Genomic DNA, 27,596 nt, shown 5'->3' with positions numbered 1-27,596 from the left:
TTCCACAAATGTAGGGAACTACAGTTTTAAGTTTTTTATGAGGAGCTTCTCCAAGACAGCACCCCACTCGGATGTTTACCATTACCTGCCAAGGGGCGAGCGCTATTAGAAATGACTTTTTCTACCAGTTTGCTGTTTCATGCACGGGGATTTGAACTTACACACTCCCGAATGGTAGTCATGTCCCAACTCAATCGGCTACGGTGACTAGCCTGAAGTTTATGGGGTGGCTGAATTCGAATTTTGGACTGCAACGATACATGACTATAACCTTTTTTATAATTAATTTTCGAAACAATTTTTGAGGTGCAATTTTCTCCCTACGGCGGCCGCCGTAGCCGAATGGGTTGGTGCGTGATTACCATTCGGAATTCACAGAGAGAACGTTGGTTCGAATCTCGGTGAAACCAAAATTAATAAAAACATTTTTCTAATAGTGGTCGCCCCTCGGCAGGCAATGGCAAACCTCCGAGTGTATTTCTGCCATGAAAAAGCTCCTCATAAAAATATCTGCCGTTCTGAATCGGCTTGAAACTGTAGGTCCCTCCATTTGTGGAACAACATCAAGACGCACACCACAAATAGGAGGAGGAGCTCGGCCAAACACCTAACAGAAGTGTACGCGCCAATTATTTATTTATTTATTTTTTTAATTATTATATTTCCAGGACTACCTTCCGCAATATTGAATTTTTTTTTTTTTGCATTTTCCCAATCCAAACTCAAATTTGAGTTCAGTTACTTTTAGAAATCGAGTGGTCAAAAAAATCTGCCCAATCCAAAAAACTACCCTTAATAGAGTGTAAAACCTAAGTTCTTTGTAGACGAAAAATAAAAAATGACATAAATTATAATTTGTCCACCAATAAATTGCATGACCAGCAAAGGACTTTTAATGCCCTCCCCCAAATAATAAATTAATCAACGCAACCCGTTCGATGGTGGAGCAGAATGGGAGAGCCTATTTGTTTTCGGTTCATATTTGCAGCTACATAATTCGTCAAATGCAGCAAATCACCCGCGCGCTTTGTTGAATTCGGCCAAATTTCCCTGGGTAGGGTAATGTGTCAATAAATGGAAAAGTTACATATTAGTCCATGCACATTAAGCCCATATGTTGGCATATACGAGTATATTTTGTAGGCATACCACACACACACACGCACATGTGTATTTGCTTGCATGCTTGTGTATAGTTGCACATGTGGCGGATGAATACTTACAAGATGCATTGTATCAGCCATGGCGCCTTTTAGGCACTCTACTGCTTCGATAAGCTGTTTTTTCTTTCCGCAGGTGTTGCGCAAGTTTTAAGCGTTTTGTTTACAAGAAATTTTACTATTCACGATTTTACATTTGTGTTTTACATTTTTCATTACACCACTTTCGCCTTGTTACTCAAGTATTGGCACGATCTTAAAGGTGGGTTCAACTTGTATATAAGTACATAGTTTTATGTGGTTCAAACTTTGTAAATCACCTAAATTAGGTTTTTATTATTCACTTTCGAATATTTATTGCTTACGATTTTCTGATTGCTCTGGACAAAGCCAATGCGTCGGGTGCACGAGAACAAAGAAAGCAAGCAAACGCATATAAATATACCAACAAAAAAGTTATTTGCACAAACGATTAGCCGCCCCGCCAATGTGCGCCGTAATGCGGAGTCCAAGCGAAACTGAAACGTGCGAAAAGCAATTGAGTATCTCCAAGTTTGCCAAAACAGATGAGCACCACCGCCGTATTTGTAACGTGTATCAACGACGCCAACAAAGTCCACGCCGAAGTCGATGCCAATGCCGATGCCGACGCCGAAATCAGAGCGCCACCGATGATAAGCGAACGAAAAAGCAAAGTCAAAATCAACTAGCATTGGACGTCATGTTGTCGATTTGACAACTGGGATTTGGAGCTTAACAACGCTTATAACTATACTAAATACATATTCACTAGCTACATAGTATTTACGTACATATATATGCAGTTACATACTACTCGTATACATATGGAAGTATGCATATATGCACTTACATACATACCTACAAGTGTGGGGCTGCTGCTCAGAGAAAGCTTTTCCCCAACTCAGCTGCTGCCGTTGTTTGTTATTTAGTTTTGTTTACACACAATCGATAGGCGGGCGGTTGGTCGCGAAGTCTACGCGTTGTCACGGGGGGGTGGCAAAAGCTTTTTATGTTTATTTTTATCAAAATTGTCCATGCTCGCATTTGTCGCCATGCAACAGGTGGTTATGTTGATTGTTGTGTTTCTCGTGCTCTGCACGCTGCAGAGGGAGCAGTGAGCTTAATGAGCGTAAATCGGTTAATTGTTATGAATGGGGTACTGAGTGCATGTGAGTGTAGTGCTTGGTATAGGTTGGGGTTGAAAATAGCGATAGGCAAGTGGTGATAGTTGCGTTAGCTTTGAATAGAAATCGATTATTATAGAGTGAATATGTAAACAATTATTTTTCTTAATGTTACGGAATTTTTTGTTGGCTGATGGTAAAAGTGAATACATTTAATTAATCATATGAAATATTAGTAGTTCAACTTACTATTGAATTAAATTGTTGATTAAAGTTTCTTCTCAATAGGCCGCTGAGAGTGCAATCTCTTAACAAAAACAAAAAGTACCGAATTTATAATAAATAAAAAGAACTTATTGTGACATCTTTGGAAATTTTTTGAATTCGATTTATTATTCCAGCATTGCTATTCTGTAAAATGCTTAACTACGACATTTATAAGTAAATAAATATCAATAATTGTGTTCAGTTAATGAAGTCACTTCATCATTTTACAATATTCCCAATCTTTTCCAAGCAAAATTTTTTTTTTAATTAATTTTTTATAAAGTTGTTGTATCAGAAAAATTTTATATTCAAGCCAGAGTTTCTTATATATATATAATTGGCGCGTAAACCCTTTTTGGGTGTTTGGCCGAGCTTCCTCCTCCTATTTGTGGTGTGCGTCTTGATGTTATTCCACAAATGGAGGGACCTACAGTTTTGAGCCGACCCCGAACGGCAGATATTTCTATGCGGAGCTTTTTCATGGCAGAGTTTCATACTTTGTACAAAAGACTTCCATGTTTCAATGCAATGCAAAACGTCAAGTGTTTTTTTACAAAAGAAAATTTCAAAAAATCAGTGCGATTTCTTAGCGACTTCAAACTTACACTTTATTATGCTAAAATTAATGGAGCTACAAAAGTACAGGGTGGGCCAAATAAGACCTACTAATGTTAAGCACAAATAACTTTTTTATTTTTTGACATATTTATTTTTCTCTTTTTGTTGGTTATAATTGAATTGTTGGAAATTTATTATGGAACCACCAACAACAACTACAATACGCTATTCGTTTTACACAATTAGCCACACAAATTGCCAAATAATGTTTTGATGTCGTATCAAGCGCATTTCCATTTAAATGGTTATGTCAACAAACAAAACTGTAGATTGTGGGGCTCTGAAAATATAATATATCCGTAAATAACGGTTTTGGTCATACACAAGTTGTCCAGATGTCTAGAAATTCTTAGTCAATAAAATTACATTTGCTTAATGATCTTCTTTGTGGAAGTTAGTTCTCTGGATTATTACAGTTAGGATGTAGTTGAGTGTGAATCCAATCCAGCACCCTGATGCTTCCATTATGGACAATATGAGTAACGAGCATTTGATGCGGCCATGCAATCGTTTCGGCACTCGAAGCGAGAAGTTTATTGCAGCTAATAGAAATTTTAAGGAATGAAATGAAGGACACATTTTTCCCATCTCTCAGGCAATTTGTGGATGCCGCGCCAAAAAAATTGACTGTCTTTGGTCGCAAACCAATCATCGAGCCATTTTTTGGCTTCTTCATGGGAACTGAAGCGCTGCTCGGAGAGTGCGTGACCCATCGATGCAAACAAATGGTAATTGGAAGGTGCCAAGTCTTCTTCCAACCTTTAAAATCATGCCCATGTCTTTCAAATGTTTGGAAATGGTATTTTGTGTCACTCCCAACTGCTCTGCCATCATTTCTTGCGTTTGACCATCATCTTCATCCAACAATGCTTGCAATTCGGCGTTCTCAAACTTTTTCGGTGGCCGGCTATGGTCTTCGTTTTCCACGCTAAAATCACCACTTTGGAATTTTTCAAACCACCTGAAGCACTGTGCTCTACTTAGAGCATGTCCACCATAAGCTTCTATAAGCATTTAATGAGCTTGAGAAGCGTTTTTCTTCAATTAATAACAGAAAATCAACGACATTTTTAAGAGCGACAAAAATGCATTGTTGTATGAAACATAACAAACAATGAACTGAATATTGTTGACAGATGACAGACGAAAAAAACAAGACATTTGGGAAGGTTTAAAAATACTCCTCTACTCTCAAGTTTTCATCTAATACCGTACGCACACTTTATATGATGATTTTATTCGATGAGAAATTTGCTTTCCACTCGAAACTAATGGAAATTTATAATATTTGCTGAACATTGGCAGCATTTACCTCCTCGGAGGGCTCAAAAACTTATTATCAGCAAATGCCTTTCGTTGGGCTTGTAAAGTATTTCCAGTTCAATGTTTATATGTAAAAAGTTGCGTATTGCGTAAAGCAATAAATGGTTGACTTTTTTGTCGCAAATTTGACAGTTGGGTCTCGTCCGAGGGCGCTTTTCTTTATAAAAAAATTATTTAAGTTGCTTCAGATAACCTCACTTGGTGTCCAAGTTTTCAAATTTGCCTTTAGATTGCTTTTTAGATTGTTTATAAAAAAAAAAATATGATAAAAAAATTGATTCAAAACTTTAAGCTTTAAAAAAAAAAATAATTGGCAGGTTCACCCTTTTTGTTGTCCCATAAATGTTTTTTAAACAGTACAAAAAAAAAATTAAATATTGAAAAAAGTAAATATTAAAAACAAATTAATATTATTGTAAAATAAAAATATTGTTTCAAAATTTGCAGCTATTCAAATTTCTCCATTAACAGCTTAGGACACACATTGACTGAAAACTTATCGGTTATCGATTACACAGTCCTGCGAGGGTGAGTTTCTAGAATGGCTGTACTTGTTTCTTGTAGTTTTTTATGCGCTGAAAACGAATCTGACCTTCAAAATGCTCCATCACGTCAGGATTTTTGGTAAATGAAGCCTAAAAGGTAAAAAAATGGCCATTTTAGCCATTTTTGATAATTTTTTTTGGGATAGAAATTTTTTTTTTCAATTTTCGACGAAAAGGTTACATAGTACAACTCTTTAGCTTTAAAACCCATTTTTTTAAATTATTGTACGATTTTTTAAAAAAAGTTATGACGTTTTGAAATTAACAGTTTCAGTTACGTATACGTTGGGTATAACGTCTATTGGCGTAACTGCAACTGTTAATTTCAAAATGTCATAACTTTTTTTTTTAAAAATCGTACAATAATTAAAAAAAATGGGTTTTAAAGCTAAAGAGTTGTACTATGCGACCTTTTCGTCGAAAATTGGAAAAAAAAATTTTCTATCCCAAAAAAATTATCAAAAATGGCTAAAATAGCTAAAATAGCCATTTTTTGACCTTTTAGGCTTCATTTACCAAAAATCCTGACGTGATGGAGCATTTTGAAGGTCAGATTCGTTTTCAGCGCATAAAAAACTACAAGAAACAAGTACAGCCATTCTAGAAACTGAAAAAAGTTAAATTTCGCAGGCCTGTGTTATCGATTATAGTTCTAACTAATCATACTTATCTTAGAGAATGCTCTCATTTTTACACACATACACACACACATTCATATACAAATCTGCTTCCTCTCTATTTACTATTATTAATAATAAAATAATTTGCATCCAAAAGCTAAACACAAACCAACTGAAGTACTCAAAGTTCCACGAACTTCAGTGAATTTGCGCCGAAGCTAAACCCATGCTTGCAAAAAGCTCATACACACAAAGCTTTAAAGCTGCCAGGACATGGGCAGGAATTCGCAGCAATTCAGTAGCAATTACTCCTTCGTTAAATACAAAACAAGTTGTCGGTGTGCACGCATAACGGCACCATTAATATTCGGTTGCGCCAGCAGCACCACTTTGCCTTCCCACAAAAAGGCAAACAACGCCTGCATTGCTTTACTAATCGCATATTGCATTCGAGGTAAGCGTTGCAGTGTTTATAGTAGGATAATTCGGTTTAATTGTGGATTTTTTGTGAAATAGTTTACAAAATAATTTGGTGAACTTGACTAAAAAAATAAAAAAAACAATGCTTAGCTAGACAGCCTCGAAGAAAAATGTGTATTCAGTGCAAGTTTTCGTTTTTGGGATACAGAAGCCGAATCGGCCAAGTGACCGACTTGGATTATAACCCGAGGTCAATGAGAGGCAGACAATTGCAAGGGTGGAGAACCAACAACAACAACAACTGAAATTGTGTGAAGTGCAAACTTGTCAGTTCTATTGCAGCTGCATCAAAAATGCCCATTAGTGGGATATGGATTAGTAATGTTTTTAATAAAAGTAGGAGAAAAAAGCAGCTATTTAATTTGTATTTGTTTGTTTATTCAGCATTTTCAACAGTAGTTATTTAAAGGCTGCTAAGAAAATGTAAATTATTTACTAAAGCTGCTAAGGCTACTAGAGTTAACGCTAATCATTAAATTAATTGAAAGTAAAAATAAAAAAGATTAATAAATGCATTCGTAATTAAAAAAAAAATTAACTATAATAAAATTCGTGTTCAAACTACACTCACACAAAGCGCTAAGTGGGATCGCCGTGATCCGTTGGCTTTGAATGGCTACCATTCATTAGGCCCGGGGCTAATATTTTCTTATAACAGCCGCCTCGACAGGCAATGGCAAGCTATACAGAGTATTTCTGCAATAAAGAGATCTCATATAAAAAAAGGGGCTGTCTGTAAAGTCCGTTTACTGAAGATAGAAGGAGTGCTTGCATTTTTTAAAAGAAAACTTTTATTTTATTTGTTTGATAGATATTTTGTATGGATATAGAGAAGGAGGTAAATGGAATCGCAATGGAATTGATCTGTAACTTACATTTATTTGTACGCATAAATACAATTATGTAATTTTTTTTTTTACAATGTACATAGCGGCTCTGCAAATTTTTCATAAAATTCTTCGTTCAGAAAATGATTTAAAATTTACAAAATAGTTGAATAAAATTTGTTGTTGCAATTTCTACTCGACTGTTTAATTTTTGACTTTATTATTTTATAATAATACATTTTGTGTTGACATTATTTCTTTGAGCGAGTAAACTGAATAAAAGTTTTTGTTCAATTAGTTACTTTTGTTTTTGAAAATTTAATTGTAATTTGTTGTAAATAACGCATACACGCACACAAACCAAAATATAACAAAACACAACATAACATAACATAACATAACATAACATAACATAACATAACATAACATAACATAACATAACATAACATAACATAACATAACATAACATAACATAACATAACATAACATAACATAACATAACATAACATAACATAACATAACATAACATAACATAACATAACATAACATAACATAACATAACATAACATAACATAACATAACATAACATAACATAACATAACATAACATAACATAACATAACATAACATAACATAACATAACATAACATAACATAACATAACATAACATAACATAACATAACATAACATAACATAACATAACATAACATAACATAACATAACATAACATAACATAACATAACATAACATAACATAACATAACATAACATAACATAACATAACATAACATAACATAACATAACATAACATAACATAACATAACATAACATAACATAACATAACATAACATAACATAACATAACATAACATAACATAACATAACATAACATAACATAACATAACATAACATAACATAACATAACATAACATAACATAACATAACATAACATAACATAACATAACATAACATAACATAACATAACATAACATAACATAACATAACATAACATAACATAACATAACATAACATAACATAACATAACATAACATAACATAACATAACATAACATAACATAACATAACATAACATAACATAACATAACATAACATAACATAACATAACATAACATAACATAACATAACATAACATAACATAACATAACATAACATAACATAACATAACATAACATAACATAACATAACATAACAATGTAAAAATGCACCCAACGAATTGGAGGAGAAGTTCAGTCAAATACAGAGTGTACGAGTATACCGTATCAAATCTAGAGGAATTGAGGAGAACTTGGGAGTAAAACTAAATAGTTTTTATTTTGAACAAAATTGAATGAAACTTCACAAACTTTTTACGCAACATTAACTTATTAACCTCACCTAATCTAGCCGAACTTAACTTATTATATAATATTTACATACTCGTATGCCTACAAAATCACACAATAAAACTTCCCTTATCTGCAATAACCTCCTCGATTCGGGTACGGAAAAGATTGCATGCTCGAATCAAACGCTCGTTACTCATATTGTCCATAACGGCATCAATTGCACCCTTCAGAGAAGAAATGGTGTTATGCGGGTACTTATTGGTTTCACACTCAACTACATCCTAATTGTAATAATCCAGAGAACTAAGGCGAGAGTTAGGCTTCCATAAGTTCGGTGTTATCTGGTCAATCAAATTGTCAGTCATTCAATCTTGTGTCGCCATCGCTTTGTGTGAAGGAGCAGAGTCTTACTGAAATATGTATGGGCCCTCACCGCGTACACTTTCAATCCAGGATTTCCCTACTGTCTCTAGAATCTTGATATACGCAGCAGAAATCACTCCAAAAGACTGAGTAAAGGAGTAGTTTTTTTTATGAAGGTGGCAAAAAGCATTGAAAGCCGAAAAGTGTGAGACTTGTCCCACTGATTTCACCCATTAAAAACCCACCTAAAAGGTGTGGTGTGGCATGACATGTGTTTTGTTGCTCCCAGCACCTAAAACCTTAAGAGTTGGTGGAAACTTTGTATGCATGACAACAGGAACCTCTGACTGGAACTTAGCCATCTGTCATTCCGATAATTTCTGCGGTTGGCCTTTTTGTCTTGGTCAACATTTTTTTCATAAAAAAGAAACCATAGCATCTAAGGCGTTTCAGACTGTTTAATTTTATTGCGAAGGCGTTTTGATTGTTTTTGTTGATGTAGTAGTAGCATAAACATTCCGTATATATTATATGTATGTATGTGAAATGCTGCTAGAGTTACAGTCTCTGACCGGATATAAATCCGGGTTGTTCCGGTAAGGTAAAATCGACTGTCGTGGCACAAAGGCGTTTCGATCGGATAATTCGCTGCTCTCGTGTTCGCTCCGACATAAACCATCTTCTTCACAAAACGTGAGATTTATACCGAAGATCTTTATGAACAATTCGACGGATAAGGCCTTCAGAAACATTAAGGGGGAGCCTGCTTTAGAGGCATCAAAAAATCGATTTTTTCGTGGATTTTTTTGGAAAGGAAGGAAATGTTCGATTGAAAGGAAACTTTCAGGTGTTATTGTTATATATTTCGGCAGTCTTCTCAAATTTTTTCATTAAAATATATATCATATTATGCCTGGGACAAGCATTTTGCCGAGGCGCCTCGAGTGTGCATGTGTCGTGCGGCGGGAAAGATGCAGGTCGCAATTTTCATCTGAAACCAAAAACCTAAAAAAACAATTTATTTTAGTATAGTATAGCTTCTAGTTAAACCAAGAAAATTAAACAAAAAGTGAGAAATTCAACAATTTTTCGCCAATTAAAAAAAATTGATTTTTTTTTTTGGAAAAACAAATCCACTTTAGATTCTTTAAAAAGTGGGTTAATCTTAACTTTATTACGGTTTTTTAGGTTCAACTAGAAGATAATTTAATTCCGAATACAATCAATGTTATCTCGTTTCGATAGGATATTTAACTTTTTCCCTATCTTTCCCGCCAATTAGGAAAAATCATAAAAATAAAAAACCGAGAAATCGCGCATCAAAGTTTTTGTATATAAAAAATCCGCTCGTATACCTGCTCGACCCTTGCTCACAATTTCTTCTGCAACTGCGAAAAATATTTTGAATTTGCTTCTGAAATTTTGAGGACGCATTTTTGCTTCGCTGCCTGATGTTTCCAATTTACGATGAACTTTATGAACGAACGAACGGGTGCAATTAAGAAAATTAGAAACTTCTTCATCGGTGTTATTTGCATTTACAGCTACGATAACTGCAAATCTCTTCATTTCTTGAGTTAAGTTGTAGTCCTCCATGTCACATATATGCATTTCCTCAAACACCGTATGCACCCTGTACCTCACATTCATATATACATGCATTTATAAATCTTCTCTACTTAGCGATAAATTTAAATAAAATTTGAAATATTCGCTTGGAAAAAATTATTTTCGATTTATATATGGAAAACTGTGCGCTTAGATAAATGCATCTCTTTTATATGCAATAAAGTTAAACATAGATAATATTTCATTTATTGCCTTAATTTGCATTTACATACGTTTGCTTAATACTTTTATTCAATTCATTCGTCCTTTATTTTGTCCCTGCTCAGTGCCAACGGCAGAAAAAAACCATTGAATACTTGATTGCAGGTCAAATAGAATTTTTTGTGTTGCTTCTTTCACAGCGCATAAGCAAATATGTTTTGTTACTGCACATCGCAATGGAAAACAATGTCAAATAAAAACTGTGATAAAATGTAGCAAAAGTTACATACACTCACACACACACATTTGGCTGCTACATAGCAGCAAACAAGTGCACATTGAACTTGATGAGTAGCAGCAGCCGCCACTTCTACGCCTTGTCATTTCCCCACTGTCCCCATGACAATGGGCTTGTTAGACGTCCACTGCCAACCTACCTTGCAATGGTGACACACTGGCAGCTATTGAAGTACCTTTGCACCATCCGCTGATTACCTTCCTCTCGGTCGTCATATTTAATCACTTATTGTTTTGCGCCTTTACTTTCTTGCTTTGTTTTGTTTTTTTTTTTCTTTTTTTCCATCTTCCATTTCCCTTTCGAAATAGAAAGCTTTACCCAGCTACATACATTTCTACATACAATACACAAACTTTGTCTCACATTTTTCTTGTTTGTATTTCAGTGTCAAGTCGTCAGTTGTCGGCCCATGCCTTACGAGCGTATGTGTGTGTAGTTGGTTATAGCACTGGGCAGCATTGGCGTATACGCAACATAACATAATTGGCGGCGCGCATATCTACGAGTACATAAAACATTTACACGTACGCGAAAATTTCATTTGTTAAACATTGAAGATGGCTTGTCCGTTCTTTCGACGCAGCGATTCACTGTCGCGACAGCCATCGGTTTGTGCAGAAACGACTAACAACACTTGGCTGTTGGAGGATGAGGAGCAACCAGATGATGCGTTGACACTGACGCATTTGCAAATGGCCATACAGCTGCTCACAGCACCATCGGTAAGTGGAAGGGGAAAGGGGAAAGATGTAGATATAAAAAATGGGAGTAGGGGTATTCAAGTGGTAAGAATGACTGCAGGGTGAGCACTTGGCAGCCACTTTTGCAAAAGCAACTTAAATTGAGCGGCAGAAAATACGTAAATGCGTAGATTGAGATGGGGAACGAAGTTATTCGGCAGTCAATTAGCTGAATATTTACAATAAAATTGCAGATAAGTAATAGCGCTGTGGTACTGCGGTAAGAATTGCCTTGAGTGTCTCGAACAAACTGATATAAATTTGTGTGCATTAAAAGTTTGCCATGAAGAATATTATCGCTTTGCACTTAAGGCCGTTTACTCGCGGACTAATTAGCAGCTCGAAGCGTTGTAGCGCTTTTGTTGAATTTCTTACCACTAACTTAAAATGATTACATCCATTAAGTAACACATAAAACTGTTATATTTTAATATTAAATATATCTTTCCATCTTTACGAAGATAATTTCTTAAACATTAGTCTTTCTAATTTTTGTTTGTATGATAGTTGTATGCCTATAAATAGTTTACACAGCACAAGTGGAATTTATTACATGGTAAAAACATACGTGTATTTTGTTTTTGCTTTTTGAATTCCATCACGTCAAAACCAGCATGCGCTCCTCCACATTTTCCATATCTCCTCCAGGATTGCCAAAAAATGGTTGTTGTTAATGTTGTTTTAACAGTAATAGAAGCCCCGTCATTGTAGGGTATATCACCGGTCGTCTTCGTCTGGCTCATTTAAAGGTAGGCCCAGGCAACATGCTGTTTCAACGGGTCAGGTCCAGAGGGAGAGGGGTGTTAGATGAGTAGGTTTTAGAGGGTATGTGAAAAGGTGGTTAGCGTCTTGCGGGGTATCTTCACATGCCGGGCATATGTTTGGTATGTCGGGGTCAATTCTGGATAGGTAGGGGTTTAACCTGTTACAGTATCCCGAACGTAGTTGTGCCAGTGTTACGCGTGTGTGATGGGGAAGCCGATTACGGCATTCACTGGACGGGAGCTTAAGAAGGTGGTGATGGTCTCCCGGTGAATGTCGTTTATTGGCTGTCTAAATACTGTCTGGTCCAGTAGATTTCTGTCAGTTTTGTCCTGGATCTCGTCGGCATAGTTAGGCATAAAGTGTCTCCTGACGTACCTAGGAGGCGGCTCTAGCTCAAGCAGGTGTCTGCAAGGGTGAAACCTACCTAACACCCCAGCAGGAACTGCTTGCTGAGCAGTTTGTTATGCTCCATGACTGGGAGCATTTGTGCCTCGTTGTGTAGGTGTTGAACCGGGGACATCAGGAGGCAACCGGCCGCTGTGCGAATGGCAGTATTTTGGCATGTCTGAAGCTTTGTCCACTGCGTGTCACTAGTTCCAGGCGACCAGACAGGCGCTGCATAGTTTAAAACCGGCCGGCCTATTGCCTTAAATGTCGATAGCAACATTTCTTTGTCTTTGCCCCAAGTGCTGCTGGCAAGTGATTTGAGGACCTTGTTGCGATATTGGACTTTAGTGGAAAGTGCGGTTGTGTGCGCAGAGAAGGAGAGCAAACTGTCAAAGGTCACACCCAAAATTTTGGGATTGTTTATCGTCCGAATTGGTGTGTCATCGACTTTTACCTTGAGGGACAGTTTGACCTCCTTTGTCCAAGTGGTAAAGAGGGCCGCCGTGGATTTGGAGATTCCTCGCAGTGAAAAAGCGACAAAAGTAGCTGTTCGCTTTGGAGCACAGACCATCGATGTCATAGCCCGACGCCATTATCGTGCAATCGTCACCGTATGAGATCAGGGAGACTCCCGCTGGTGGTTGGGGGAGCTTCGAAATGTGAAAGGATAAAAGGACACCAACCTGCGGTACACTTTGCTTAATCTTCCTCTGCTTTGATGTTTGGTCTCGAAAAACCACTGACGAGTGACGACCGCTCAGGTAGTTTGCGGACCACCTCTTCAGCCCTGGCGGGAGTGTCGACTGATAAATATCATCTAGTAGCGTGGAATGGCTGAGTGTATCGAAACCTTTCTTCAGGTCCAACGCTACAAGGACAGTTCTCTCGCAGGGGCGGTTTTGGTTAAGCCCACGGTTTATCTGGGCGTTTATGACGGTGAGTGCAGTGGTATGCATTTGTCGGAAACCATTCTGACGTGGGGCTGGGGCCAGGTGTTTCGTGAAGAGTGGGAGTAGGAAGGCTTCAAGTGTCTTCACTAGTGGGGAAAGGAGAGCTATCGGACGATAAGATTCGGCTTGGTTGGCGGGTTTTCCAGGTTTCAGTAGTGGGACCACTCTCCCTGCTTTCCACTTGTCAGGGATGATGAGAGTAGCCAAGGACAGATTGAAAGCCCTTGTGAGAAATCCTACTCCAAATGGTCCCAGGTGCGTCAACATCAGCGCGTTCAGTCCGGCAGGGCCAATGGCTTTTGAAGATTTTGATTTGTTGATGGCCCTCTGAACCTCATCAGAGGAGAATGCAAGTGGCGCACTGTCGTTCTTCAGTTTGTGCAGCCTTCTGGAGGCACGATGCTTGGCCTTGTCGACCGGAGGATGCAGTATAAAAAGTCGGCTGAAATAGCTCGCGCATCTCTTCGAGTCCGTCGAAGTGCAACCGTTGACGGTGATAACCACCTTGTCGTTGTGCTTCGTCGGTGGACCAGAGCTTACAACTTTCATGTTTGTAATATTTCACTTTAGGTATTATTTGCATCATCAACTACAGGGTGGGCCATATAGCGTTAGCTTTTTGAACCACCTAATTTTTTTTAGAATGGTAACACAAATGACATGTCAAATGTGTTTATAATTTACTTAAAGGTTTGACATTTACGAAATGGGGCGCTATACGCTTGAACCAAATTGGGAATTATTGAAAACCTATTTCCAAAGTGGTGAGTCTTCTTCTTCTTTTCTGATTTTCACATCGATGGCTACGTCAATAAGCAAAATTGTCGGATTCGGGGCTCAGAAAATCCACACGTTACTGTAGAGAAGCAAATGCATCCACAACGAGTCACTGTTTGGTGCGGTTTTTAGTCTGGCGGCATCATCGGGCAATTTTTTTTCGAAAATGAGCGAGGAGCCGCGGTTACAGTAAATGGCGAGCGTTACCATGACATACTCAACGAGTTTTTGTTTCCAAAAATTGAAGAGGATGACATGGACGACATTTGGTTTCAACAGGTCGGTGCAACTTGTCACACTGCCAAAGTTACACTCGAACTTTTGGCTACCGTTTTTGGAGACCGAATAATCAGCCGAAATTCCGATATTAATTGGCCGCTTTGGAGCTGTGCTTTAGAACACGAAATCGAAGTTGTCATTCATGAAATTGGAGCGCAAATGGGCTGATCGAATGGCCTACTGTAAAGCCAGTCGTGGCAGTCATTTGAACGATATTATTTTTCATTCATAAATTACAATGAAAAAATATTTATTAGCTTTTTTTTTATGGCCGATTGAAAAAGCAAATTTTACATGGCCCACCCTGTATATCAGTACAATCTTATCAGTACACAAATGGCAAACTAAATACACAGATGTAAACAAAATAAAAAAAGAGGTTGTCTGTAAAGTCGGTTTACTGACGATAGTTTAACGTGACAACGTCATAAGAAAATATTGATGGAATGGTTGCAATTTTCAAAACAAAATTTTAATTTTATTTGTTTGATAGATATTTTGTATGGATATAGAGGAGGAGGTAAATGGAATTGCAATGGAATAGGTCAAGTTACATTTACACAAACGTGAAAAATGACGAAACATTTATCAAATTCATGAAAGATATCTTCAATTTCGATTGTGCATCAGACGTTAATAAGTCAACAACACTAAGAGGCACCATCATATATTTGCCTTCTTCCAGACACTTTATACTCGAAACACTCCCTTTCATTTCCTACTTTTCCTATCAACGTCCTATTCTCAACAGAGAAATGGTTCATTACCATGCACACAGGAAGAAGGCATATGCAAATACAAATATGTGAATTTATATACCTATATATGCGCATATACATACATATATATGCTCACTCAAGTAGGACAGAGCCATATGTCGAACGTTGCCGAACGCGGGCGCCGATTATGCTCTTTGTCGTTCGTTCCGCGCTCTCGCTTGCAGTTCAAGCACATTAGCTTACATTTGCTTGCGTACGGAATAGATTCGTATATTTGATATGTCCATATGACTTGTATGCATATTTACATATAGATTTGTTCTTTTTGAAAATTGCGCGAAATTGTATATGTATATGCATGTTTATATACATATATTAGCTTACAACATATCTTATAAGGTATATGGTAAATATTAATATACCATACATTTTTTCCTTCATATATAATAAAAAAATTAATAATAATAACATTAAGACAACAGGTATTATTAACAAACTTGGTTTTATTTTAAATTCTTCAAGTAAATCAAATTAATAATAATCAATAAGAAGTCATATGCAAATACAAATACGTGAATTTATATATGTACACATGCGTATATACATACATATATACGCTCACTTAAGTAGGAGCGAGCAAGATGTCGAACGTTGCCGTTCGTTTGCTTTGTTCGTTCCGCGCTTTCGCTTGCAGTTCATTCAAGGTAACGGCAATGAGCAAGGTAACGACAAATGAGCAAGGTAACGACAAATGAGCAAGGTAACACTAATGAGCAAGGTAACAACAAATCAGCAAGGTAACGACACATTTTTTCGTGCGTGCAGCCGGCTAAATCGAATTATTAGACGTTATCACGTCAATAATTTTGACGTTATTGGGATGTCGTTGGCGGATGTCAACACCTGTAATAAATACGCCTTGACCCAGCGCATTGAATTTCCGCGCTAAATAAAATGGTGGCCGATAGTTTTTTTTTTGTTACAGGAGGAATTACACTTTTACAAACGTCAACCACATTGGTTCTAAAAATCTCGAAACGCTTAGAAACGACAAGATGTTGAACCAAGGAATCCCAGTTAATGTTCAGCAAAAGATTGTGCAGTTTCAAAAAATCACATAACTTAAAATTAAACGTAAAATTAGAATTTGAAATTTCTAGTTTTAGCATAATCATAAAATTCAAGTTTAAGATCTAGTGGTACATGATGCGTATCTGATTTAATAATAGGTAGAGCACACTCAAGTATGGAAAAATTTACGCTTTGCATATAATGACGACATACCTATATGATTTAAATTTCCCCCGCCCAACCAACTCCAATTAGACAATTCTATGGCAAATATTTATATTTAAGAAAATGTCAAAAAAAAAAAAAAATTTAATAAAAATTAGTATAAGTGAAATTGCCTTATTTCTCGTGCAATAGTGAAATCATGATTTAGACAAGTCAAATATATTTATTTCAAACTCATATGTACTCGCATTCATATGTGAGTAGCTGCTTAGAGTTTCCCACTGAAATATGACATAAATTGGCAACTGCGAATTGCCTCACTTTTTTTAATAACTGCCCAATAATATAAAACTTCTCTTTACATATCATAAGAATGCTGATCTCAATACCGCTGTTACAGCGCTCATCGCCAAGTACAGCCATAGTTGGCCGAAGATTTCAAAGTTGTGAGTAAAATGAATCTTTAACAAAAATCAGCTAACATTTACTTACAAAAATTTTTTCCTTAACTTTTTTAGGCGCATTGATTTGGACACTCTGAAAAGTGTTCCCAACTATGATTACTTAACCGACATTCAGGAAATATTGTTGGAAATGGATGAATCGAGCGCCAGTGAAATTCTGGTGTTGCTCGGCGAGGAGCTGATCACTTCGTGCTGCACTGGCATTATAGAGCGCGCTTTTCGTTGCCTCGGCACTGACCTGCAAGAGTTTCTCGGTTCTTTGGATGGCGTTTACGATGTGCTCAAGCTGCAAGAGGTAAAATATAAATTTTTTACAAAATATTAAATATTAATTGCAGGTACGTTTTCTTTAATATTGATCGATATTTATGTACGTGTAAATGATGAGCAATATTTTGTTCGGATTAGGCAAAAATAAAACCGCAAAGTGCTTTCTTCAAAGAACATTAGAAAGCTTTGCAACATGAAATATGAAGCACCTCCATACAATTTCTATATTTGTAAGTTATTTAATTAATTTTATTAATAAATTTTGCTGCACGAGTATTATTTACATCTAATCTATTTGATAGTATAAAATCTGAACGGCGGCGCAATGTAGTCACGTGAACGTAACTGCTATATTTTTCGGTTGTTCATTCCAAATTTAAAAGGTTATCAGTCTTATGACCTCAACTGGTGCATACTTTTGTTTTTTACTTCTTAGTATGTCTCTGTCGCAAGGTGGTATTAGCTCACAAATATAAGTTCTCTTAGTGAGATTAAAGCGCGTGAGCCCTACTCGGGGCAGGGTTGGAAAAAAACATTTTTTTTAAAGTAAAATATCGCATTTTATTCAGAAAACAAAAACAAAAAACATGTTTTAAACAATTTTATTGGGTATGGGAATAAGTTTCTGTCCTTTCTTAGCCAAATTTACGAATTATTTGAACAATTAATATGAAGTATGCGCCATTGGAAGCTTCAACTTTACTCCATCTCTCAGCAGCATATGGATTCCTCTGACGAAAAGTTCGAGGTCTTTTCACTTGAGCCATTCATTGAGCCAGTTTGCGATGCTCTCGTAAGAAGTGAACCGCTCTCCAATAAATCTGACTGCACTGATCGGAACAGATGGTAATCCGAAGGTGCAATGTCTGGGTAATACGGTGGGTGGGACAAGAAATCCCAATTCAATTTTCTTTTTTATTTCTTTATTTCTGCACCCATTGGCTTGGCGTTGTCATGCAGCAAAATTAGTTTGTCGTGTTTACCGTCCCATTCCGACCGCTTTTCTTTGAGAGCTCGATCCTGTGGTGGTTTCAGATGGTTTAAAGCGTTCATAATACAAGGTGGCGCAAAAGTAACCTTGCGATGTTTTTTGGCGGTAATTTAAAAAAAAAATGAAAAACTTTGATTCTTCTTGTGGATTATTTTTATCTGGTCTTTTAATTTTTTTTTACATCAAGTCGAGAATATGATGTCATGTAAATGGCCGCCGCCACAGTTGATTGCCATTTGAGCCCTTTTTATGGCATTTTCCATCACTTTGGCCAAAACTTCCGGCGATAGGTCCTCACATTCTTGACGGATATTGTCTTTAAGAGCTGCAAGAGTCTGAGGCCCGCGACTTCAAAAAGCCCCACAAAAAGAAGTGTGGAGCTCAAATCAGGCGATCTTGCTGGCCAGTGCAAATCGCCAAAACGGGAGATTAGGCGCCCGGGAAATGCATCCTTCAGCATATCGGTTGCGGCACGTGCAGTGTGTGCCGTTGCACCGTCCTGTTGGAACCACATGTTTTCCAATCCCAATTCATCAAGTTGCGGCAAAAAGAACTCGTTGATCATTGCTCTGTAACGCTCACCATTCACAGTAACCGTTTGGCCCGCGACGTCTTCAAAGAAAAAAGGTCCGATGACTCCTCCAGCGAAAACAGCACACCATACAATGACTTTGAGCGGGTGTAATGGCTCTTCGTGGGTTACACGCGGATTTTCAGTGCCCCAGAAGCGTAAATTTTGCTTATTTACGTACCCGCCAAGATGGAAATGGGCCTCATCACTCATGATTATTTTTAATGAAAAATCATCTTCCTCTTGGTGCTGATTAAGGATGGCTTGAGCGTATGTTAGACGCGATTGCCGGTCATCAGTTAACAGCTGATGCACCGTCTGGACTTTGAACGGAAACATCTTAAAATCTTGTACCAAAATTCGCTATAAAGACCGTCGACTGATACTCATTTTCGTGGCACGTCGTCTGGTCGATGTCGACGGCGCTTCCATGACATCCTCGGCTACAGCAGCAATATTCTCTGCAGAACGGCTATTCCGGGGTCTGCCACGCCTGGCAGCATCTTGTGTTGTGCCAGTCTCTTCGAGGCGAGCGGCTAAACGTCGCAGTGTTTCACCAGTAGGCATTGGACAGCGAGGAAATCTGCGACGAAATTCACGTTGTGCCAAAGTCACCGACCGATTATTGGTCAAATAAATAGTCAGCAGTATTCCGCGTTCTGGAGCAGTGTAGCGTAACATTGTTTATTAACGTGTATTTCGCATGTGTTCACTACACAAATGTCAAAACAGAACTGACATTAGGGGCCAATCGCAAAATTTATAGCATTTTCTGATAGGAGGATTACTTTAGCGCCACCTGTTATATGACACCCTTCTGATTCCACCAGATGCAAAATATAACCTTTGAAGCAGGAATATTTTTTCGCTGTGGATGGACTTGGTTCACTTGACAGGCTCTAACATTGTCGGCGCTTAGGGTTATCAGAATAGATCCATTTTTCATCGCCAGTGATGATGCGATGCAAAGAACCTTCGCTTTTCTGCCGTTCAATAAGAATCTCACACGCCACCAAGTGTCTCTCAATATCCCTCTCCTTCAATTGATGTGGCACCCAGTTATCTGCTTTCTGGACCAATCCCATCGAGTGCAAACGTTTATCGACAGTTGATCTGTCAACATCCAACTCTTTAGACGTCTCATCAAGGGTTCGACATGCGTCTTCATCTAATAATTGTTGTAGTTGAGTATCATCAAATTTTTTCGGAGCCCCTTCGCGATCTTTGTCACTCACGTCGAAACTGCCACTTTGGAAGCGTCGAAAGCACACTTTACAAGTTGTACTTGATGGAGCGTGATTACCGTAAATATGGATGAATATACGACACGTTTCAGCTGCTCTTTTCCTTTAAAGGTAATAATGAAGCTAGTTTTTCGCGACGAACGTAGACATTTTTGACGTCAGATAAAAAAAGAGGATCTTTACGCTTGAAACAAATGTCAACTACTGCGGCTGAGACCTCACATATACACCATCAAATCACCAGTATATTACTAGAGCAAGCACAAAAATAGTGTTAGAAGCGACATCTCTTTTAGGAGGTCGGAAACTTATTCCCATACCCAATAATTATATAATTCTTGCGAAGTTAAGGGTGAATAGAGTTCATAAAAGATCTATTAGAAGTTAAAAATATGGGCAGACTTCGTTAAATGTCACAGAAAAAAGCTATGAGTTACTTTCTTAATGAACTCATTACAAATCGGTAGGTAGTCATGTGACGCCCAGTTTGAAGTCCAATGTTTTCTATACTACTTAAAAAAAGTGTAATTTAAAAAAAAACTAAATTGTTCTGTCTATAATATCTTATAAATTATGGATCATAATTATTTTTAAATGAATAAAATATATCAATAAAATATATTTTTGCATTAACGTTGCCGTTGGTCTGCACTTGGCGAGTCCTCCAAAGTAAAATAACGAGTTTTCTTCATGCGCTCTTTTTTGAACGGAGCCCGTTAAGTGCTTACAATTAAATTACCCCGCTCCCACGTGTGGTGTTTTTTGAAGTGAAAACTTCTTTAGAATCGTTGGGAGTGATTTGGGAAAAAGTGAAACGAAAAAAGCGACCAACTTGGCTACGAAGCGTTATATTATATGTTGATATAAACGTAGCGACGAACTAAATAAAAATAACTTTTGTTTTTTCTTGTGATTCGAACCAAGGATTTTGGATCGGAAGCTCACATTGCTAGTCGCTCGGCTACCGCGTCATGCTGTAGGGGCTGGCCTAAAAGTTATTTAGTTACGAAGCGTTATATTATATGTTGATATAAACGTAGCGACGAACTAAATAACTTTTAGGCCAGCGCCGACAGCATGGCACGGTAGCCGAGCGACTAGCAATGTGAGCTTCCGATCCAAAATCCTTGGTTCGAATCACAAGAAAAAAAGTTTTTTTTATACAGTTATTTTATTTTATTTTATGATATGTTTATGAGGAGCTTTTTTTCATGGCAGAAATACACTCGGTGTTTTGCCATTGCCTGCTGAGGGGTGAGCGCTATTAGAAAAATAGTTTTCCTTAATTTTGGTGTTTTCACCGAGATTCGAACTGACGTTCTCTCTGTGAATTCTGAATAGTAGTCACGCACCAACCCATTCGGCTACGGCGTTTGTTTAATTTTACTGATGCAAAAATGAGGAAAAATATATGAATAAAGTTTGCTTACTGTTTACACATTTTCCAAAGGTGACGGAGAACCAAAAAAAAAGTCGATTTTCAAACAAATACGAGTGCATATGTGTTTGTAACATTCAAAAAAATGTAATTGTGTTAGAGTTTCGGTCACGCAGGTTTTGCTGGGGACGCTCATAATAGCAACCGCGTGTGTATTTTTATATTCGTAAATATTTTCATTTTTAAATATTTACCGCAATTATGCCGAAAAACAATGCAGAAAAGTGTCGTGAATATCGACAGAAAAAAAAATCAATAAATAGCATCACGGAATTCATTCACGAAAATTTAATAAAGTATACACCAGAAGTATCGCGGATACTTAGAAAAGATTACGATAAAGTTCCAATGATTTTAAGTGGCGATTTTAACGTAAATTTTGCATTGGACACAGCGGTTCCTTTAATTGACTTTCTCAATACAACATTCAATTTAAAAATGTGTAACAATCGCACTGAATCGACAACACGATCAAAAACAACCATTGACGCGGTATTTCAAAGATATGTTGACAACATCGAAACCAAAGCATTTGTATCATATTTTAGCTATTATAAGCCACTCGTATCATTTGTTGAAATTGAAAACATTGAGGATGAATAATAATAAAATGAAGAAAATAAAACATGAACTTTATAGCAATATTATAATGAACCTATAATTATCCCGCCCCTAATGCTGCTTTCGTCTCATTCTCTCTCAGTTTGTCTTACGGAAGGTTTCACTTCTATCCCGTCTAACCGTTAGACTGGTATTTTTTTATTTTAATTAAGTGGCCGAGCTCCTCCTTCAATTTTTGCGGGCGATTCTGAGCGATTTCTCGAATTCTGAACCAAAAATGTTTACAATTTAAGGGTAATTTTATATGTAATATTATTTTCATCATCATCGTTTGGCTTCTTGTGAGCTTTGTTGACGCTTCCTTCCAGTTCTATTAATCACATAACGGGAAAAAATTGGAGTTAATAAAATATGACCAGCCCAGTTTCTGGATGTTCGCTTTAGTGCATAAATCAGCATTTTCGAGTAAAACTGGCTGTTGGTACAGAGAAATTTGCGGTTGCCATAATTCAAATTAAATATTATTTTATGATAGAAAATTATTAAAGTCGTTTTAATTTATTATTCTCTAGATGACCATCACGCTTTGCTAGTCATTTAATGTACGAGGTGTTACTATTTAGTAACGAGACTGACGGTGTAAAACATTTCATTTCGATTTCAAGCACATTTAGCATCATCTTCAATATATTTGTGCATCCCTCCTCTATCCATGCAACGTGCCATGCGAGTCTTTCATTATTCCAAATGTCGCGGATGCTTTCTTTAGGATGTCTGCTGCCTTTTCAACAAGAACTTATCGAATCTTGATAGAAGTTGCAAGGCGCATAATCCGGTTAATTAAGCTCAACACTGGGAAGCTGTACTTAACTAGAAACCTCATGACAAACAATATGCGAGAAATCAGTCGATTCCAACTTTCTGATCGTTCTTTTTTTACTCTTTCACGGAGAATATGAAGCTGGTTGAAGTATCACTTTGGCACACTGCAAGTAGCACTAAAGCGCCGTTTTGATACCATTACGAGACCTCCAATAGGTAGATATCTACAGCCAACCAAAGCTGTTAATGTCATGGAGAAGATTGATGGGATTAGGTTGGCGCACTGCCCCAGGGTGCCGAAGAAAGGAGTAGTGACTTTAGTCTAGCTGCTAAACGCGAATATTTACAGAGAAAAAGTTTTTAAAGGTGTCCTTCTCTGAAAGGTCACCACAGCTTCTGGGCATTAAATTAAAAACCTAGCTTTTCCGCATATGTGCCGATCGTCCAACGACCCCTGAGCACAGATACGAGTTTGGAAATTGCATGGCGAGCAGTCCCAAGTACTTTCTGAGTCCTCCATTTATTGTACTGGGCCAAAGGGATTTTGAAATAGCAAGTTCTTGAGAAGCAGGTTGTGCAATTCCCCTTTAACAACAGTCAGTGGGATGCCGATGACCGGGTAGAAGGTCTCTGAAACCAATTTAATCGACCTCTTCCTGGCAAGCTCATATGCAGTTTCATTTCCCTATATGTTTCTATGTCCTTGAATCCAAGAGATTCGATCTTCTCCCGTCAGGGGCTTATTAGTTTGCTTCTGCACCATGGCATCACCAGAGCCTTAATCGCGGCTTGAATATCGAAAAAAATATTGATATCTCCCTCGCTTCCACGTTTCCTAAGCCTTTTGCATGCCTGCAGGATCGGAAAGGCGTCTGCCAGAAAAACACTAGTAGTATTCGGCAATTTAAGGAGATAGATAAATGGGCTGATTTAGAGAAAACCCCTGCTTCGACTTCCGATTTCATCTTGGAGCCGTCAGTGCCGCTTCGACATAGATTTTTCCCTGGTTCCAATTCTGCCTACTTGAAAATATTGCTCTGACACGACCCTCAAACTCCAGTTTGCGGATAGAGAGATCTGTCCGAAACGCCACCATGTCCCTTGCGAGATTGCCTCCAGAGGCAAACCTACTTTAATCTGATTGCACTTGGAGCAGCGATGGAAATAACGTAAAAGTCGATAGGCTGTAAGTGCAAGATGACGTTTAGGGCAGCACTGTGGCAAGTTCTACATGCTGTCCTTTCTACCCTCCCCAGTTTAGTGATATCATAGCCTTTCCGAAGAGCTTCCCGCCAAACCAGGCGTACTTACGTTAAAATTGGCAGTACCACTACGTTGTGCATCCAATGAATGTTCCTGGCTTGAGTACCCATTTTTTGCCAAGAGCAAAGTGCAGTTTTATTCTGCTGGATTCTACGTAGACCTCAGAGCTATCCGTGAAAATGCGAAAACAATGTTTGCCGGACTCATTTTCAGAGTTTGACCACAACTGAGCCTCTGGCAGCACTATAGGTACTGTGTCTCTTTTTAAGTACGACTCTTGTAGGCATGGCGTCAAGGGGCATGGAGAGAATCGTGGTAATATTTACTAATATTTTGACTTTCAGAAATCTATTGAAAAAACCATTATTGTTTCGAAATTTGATTTGATCATTTAGTTCTCGTTGGAGTTCGGCTCTTCCAAGGTACGGATTGGCGCTCCGTTTCTGGATCACAATGTGCCTAAATTTTGCAAGCTTTTTGTTACTCAAAAGTGAGATTTTCTAGCGAAATGAAAAAAATACTGTTTTTGTTTTAGGAAAATTAATCTCGCTAAGCAGATTTCGGTTGTTGGCATTAGACGCATGCGTATTTCTACTGTAGCAGCATCAGCCTCGTTATTTGATAGACTCACCTCGTAAACAATATAAAAAATATACATAAAAAATAGGAATGAATTGCCCCGTCCAATAAAAAAAGACAAATGGTTTTCTATTTTTTGCACACGCAAAATATTAATTTATTGGTTACTCCTACCTTTCACCACTCAGGAGGACGTCACTGACACCGGTTTCGTGTGCGCCGGGGATGGTGAGCTAATATTCACCTCCGAACGTCCCGTAATCGCTTGGCTGCTACTCGGCTCACTAAAGGCTTTGATGCGTATGCTGTTCAACGTGCAGGTCAATATCAAAATAGAGCCTGTCGAAGGCGATTCGCGGCGTTACCGTTATCTATTTTCGCTAGTCAAGGAGTACACCGGCTCATCGATGCCGTTGCACAGCAGCCATGTTGAGGTGGTCAAAGTGCCGTGCAAACTGCCGGCACAGCGACATAATTCAAGCAAGGCCGCCGATTTGGCAATGAATTCGCATACCTTCTGTAAGGCGTTCCCTTGGCATTTCATAATGAACGAGAAATTGGAACTGATGCAGTTGGGTAAGTAGTTGCAAGTAATAGTTTTTGTAAATAAATATCAACTACTTCTAATATTTTGTATAATCGTAGGACGCGGTTTCAGTAAACTATATAAGCCACATATGGCTGAACACGGCTGTTATGCCACAACTTATTTCGATTTTAAGCGGCCAAAAGGTTTGACCTTGAAATTTCGCGATATTGCACGCCGTACATATACACCCTTTTTGATTGCTCTGAAGAGTCCACCCAATGTCACTGAGTTCACAGCGAAGGTAAGTGGGAGGGGGTGATATAATAAATACATAGTTTATTGATTTGAGGGGGAATTGAATTTTGTAATTAAGAATTTCGAACTGAACTGCAAAATATAGCCCAAGCAGTAAAGACCAGCAATGACGCTCATATACACATACATACAAACATTGCTCAAAGTTTGACGAAGCTTCTTTCAGTTTATTAAATAGCCAGAGGCCACAGGAAAATAAATCAGGCAAATTTGGTAGTTTCGACACTAAATGGACCGCAGTTTTGGCTGAGTTCTCTCAAATATTGAATACGAATTATCTCGCCCCAAATGTGGAGTGTTGTTTCAACACAAATAGCTTCACGCAAACCCTGATACGTTGACGGTAGTATCATCAACCTAAACAAAGGTAGGTAGGTAGGTTGACCTGGCTGCCTGAAAGCCATTCCATAGATCTATTGGTCCTTAGTGATACCAGAGGGAGCAGCTTAACCCTTATGTTTCCTTGTATTAGGTTTCTTCTAATAAGCCCGCGTCTTTTGCGAATCTAGGTAAACTCTGAAGCTCTAACCCCGAGAGACATTCTAACCTCTCATATTGTAGAGCTCTTAAGCATTTCATTCGGGTTCTAACTCATGCAGGGCAAGAACATAGAAGGTGTTCAAGTTCCCTTATAGTTCATTGCAAAATCTACAGCTATCGTTGTTTGCAATTCCTATCTTGTATTCGTGTGCTGCCAACAAATTGTGGCCTGTCAGTATACCTACGATAGTTCTGCTTTCCTTTCTAGACAGTGCTAGTACGAATCTGGCGTGTTTATCTGCATTCTGTGCACACATGATTTTCGTGGTTTTACAAGTGGATAGATTATTCCATCTCCTGCCTATCCGTGTTTTCATTTCCGCAGCAATGTCATTGTATACCGTACTTAAAGGTTTCAGTATGTCGTTTTTTTGTTCGTATTGTATCAGGTCAGTCCATAAGCTAGTGCGTTTTTTAAAGGTGGTTTTTAATATTAATAAAAATATGTTTAAGGTATTTATTAATCAATAATATATTTTCCTTCATTATTTACAATGTCTTTCCAACGTTTAGGCAAATTTTTAATTCCCTGCTCAAAAAATTGTTTGTCCTTGGAGCCAAAATACGCTTCGATATCCCTTTTTATAGCTTCTTTTGAGGAATAGTTCTTGTTACTCATATGGGATCGAAGTCCACGGAAAAGGTGATAATCAAAAGGTGCAATACCCGGAAAGTTTGGTGGATGCACCATTAGCTCCCATCCGAGCTCGTTCAGCTTGCCTAATGCTTGCCTTGCGGTATGAGGTCTTGCGTTGTCATGGTGAAACAAAACTTTGCGTCTATTCACTAAATACGGTCGATTTTTGTTAAGTGCCTCATTAAGGTTTAATAGCTGATGGGAACAATAATCAGCAGTTATTGTCTGGTTCCAGAAGTTCGTAATAAACAATACCGGCCATATCCCACCAAACAGACAGGAGAATCTTCTTGGGGTGAAGGCCATCTCTAGGGGTCGGTTCTCTTTATCTAACCATTGGTATTTGCGAACACGTTTATTGTAAAGCACCCATTTTTCATCACCAGTAACGATACGGTTAAAAAAACTTTTTTGGCGACGGAAAGTCTATGCGGAACCCATGTTCCCAGTTTTGAACCAGGTGCCTGTGAACTAATCCATGCGATGAATTTAACTGTCAAATTTAACTCAGCTTCCACGAGTTCGAGCAAGACGTCGGAGTTAAAGACTTCAGGACGACCAGCGCGCGGGGCATCCTCCACGTCGCAGTTAGCACTTCAGAAGTTTGAAAACCACTTTTACGCAGTCCTTACATTCACGGTATCCTCTCCGTGAACAGTGTTTATTTCTGCAGCAGCAGTTGTTGCATTTTTACCACTTTTATAAAAAAATACAAAATATGCCTCTTCTACGCGTTCGAAGATTCCATTTTATTTTTTAAC

The 27,596-nt window shown here is 37.9% G+C and overlaps 2 protein-coding genes across 2 annotated transcripts in view; one reads left to right on the top strand and one right to left on the bottom strand.

The window, feature by feature from the left end:
• LOC129239518 (lysoplasmalogenase-like protein TMEM86A) overlaps nucleotides 1-1,695 on the bottom strand; it is a 37,184-nt gene extending 35,489 nt beyond the window's left edge. Inside the window, exon 1 of the mRNA XM_054875045.1 lies at nucleotides 1,224-1,695. Coding sequence (XP_054731020.1) covers nucleotides 1,224-1,244 — 21 coding nt within the window. The 5' untranslated portion in view covers nucleotides 1,245-1,695. The remainder of the gene's footprint in view (nucleotides 1-1,223) is intronic.
• Nucleotides 1,696-5,992: 4,297 nt separating this feature from the next.
• Nucleotides 5,993-27,596, top strand: part of LOC129253400 (head-specific guanylate cyclase) — a 31,213-nt gene continuing 9,609 nt past the window's right edge. The window contains exons 1-6 of the mRNA XM_054891762.1: nucleotides 5,993-6,132; nucleotides 11,144-11,480; nucleotides 16,984-17,057; nucleotides 17,130-17,370; nucleotides 25,003-25,390; nucleotides 25,460-25,644. Coding sequence (XP_054747737.1) covers nucleotides 11,316-11,480; nucleotides 16,984-17,057; nucleotides 17,130-17,370; nucleotides 25,003-25,390; nucleotides 25,460-25,644 — 1,053 coding nt within the window. The 5' untranslated portion in view covers nucleotides 5,993-6,132; nucleotides 11,144-11,315. The remainder of the gene's footprint in view (nucleotides 6,133-11,143; nucleotides 11,481-16,983; nucleotides 17,058-17,129; nucleotides 17,371-25,002; nucleotides 25,391-25,459; nucleotides 25,645-27,596) is intronic.

This window comes from Anastrepha obliqua, chromosome 1 (genome assembly GCF_027943255.1).
Source record: "Anastrepha obliqua isolate idAnaObli1 chromosome 1, idAnaObli1_1.0, whole genome shotgun sequence".
NCBI classification, from domain to species: domain Eukaryota; kingdom Metazoa; phylum Arthropoda; class Insecta; order Diptera; family Tephritidae; genus Anastrepha; species Anastrepha obliqua.
This window is presented reverse-complemented; position numbering and strand designations above follow the sequence as displayed.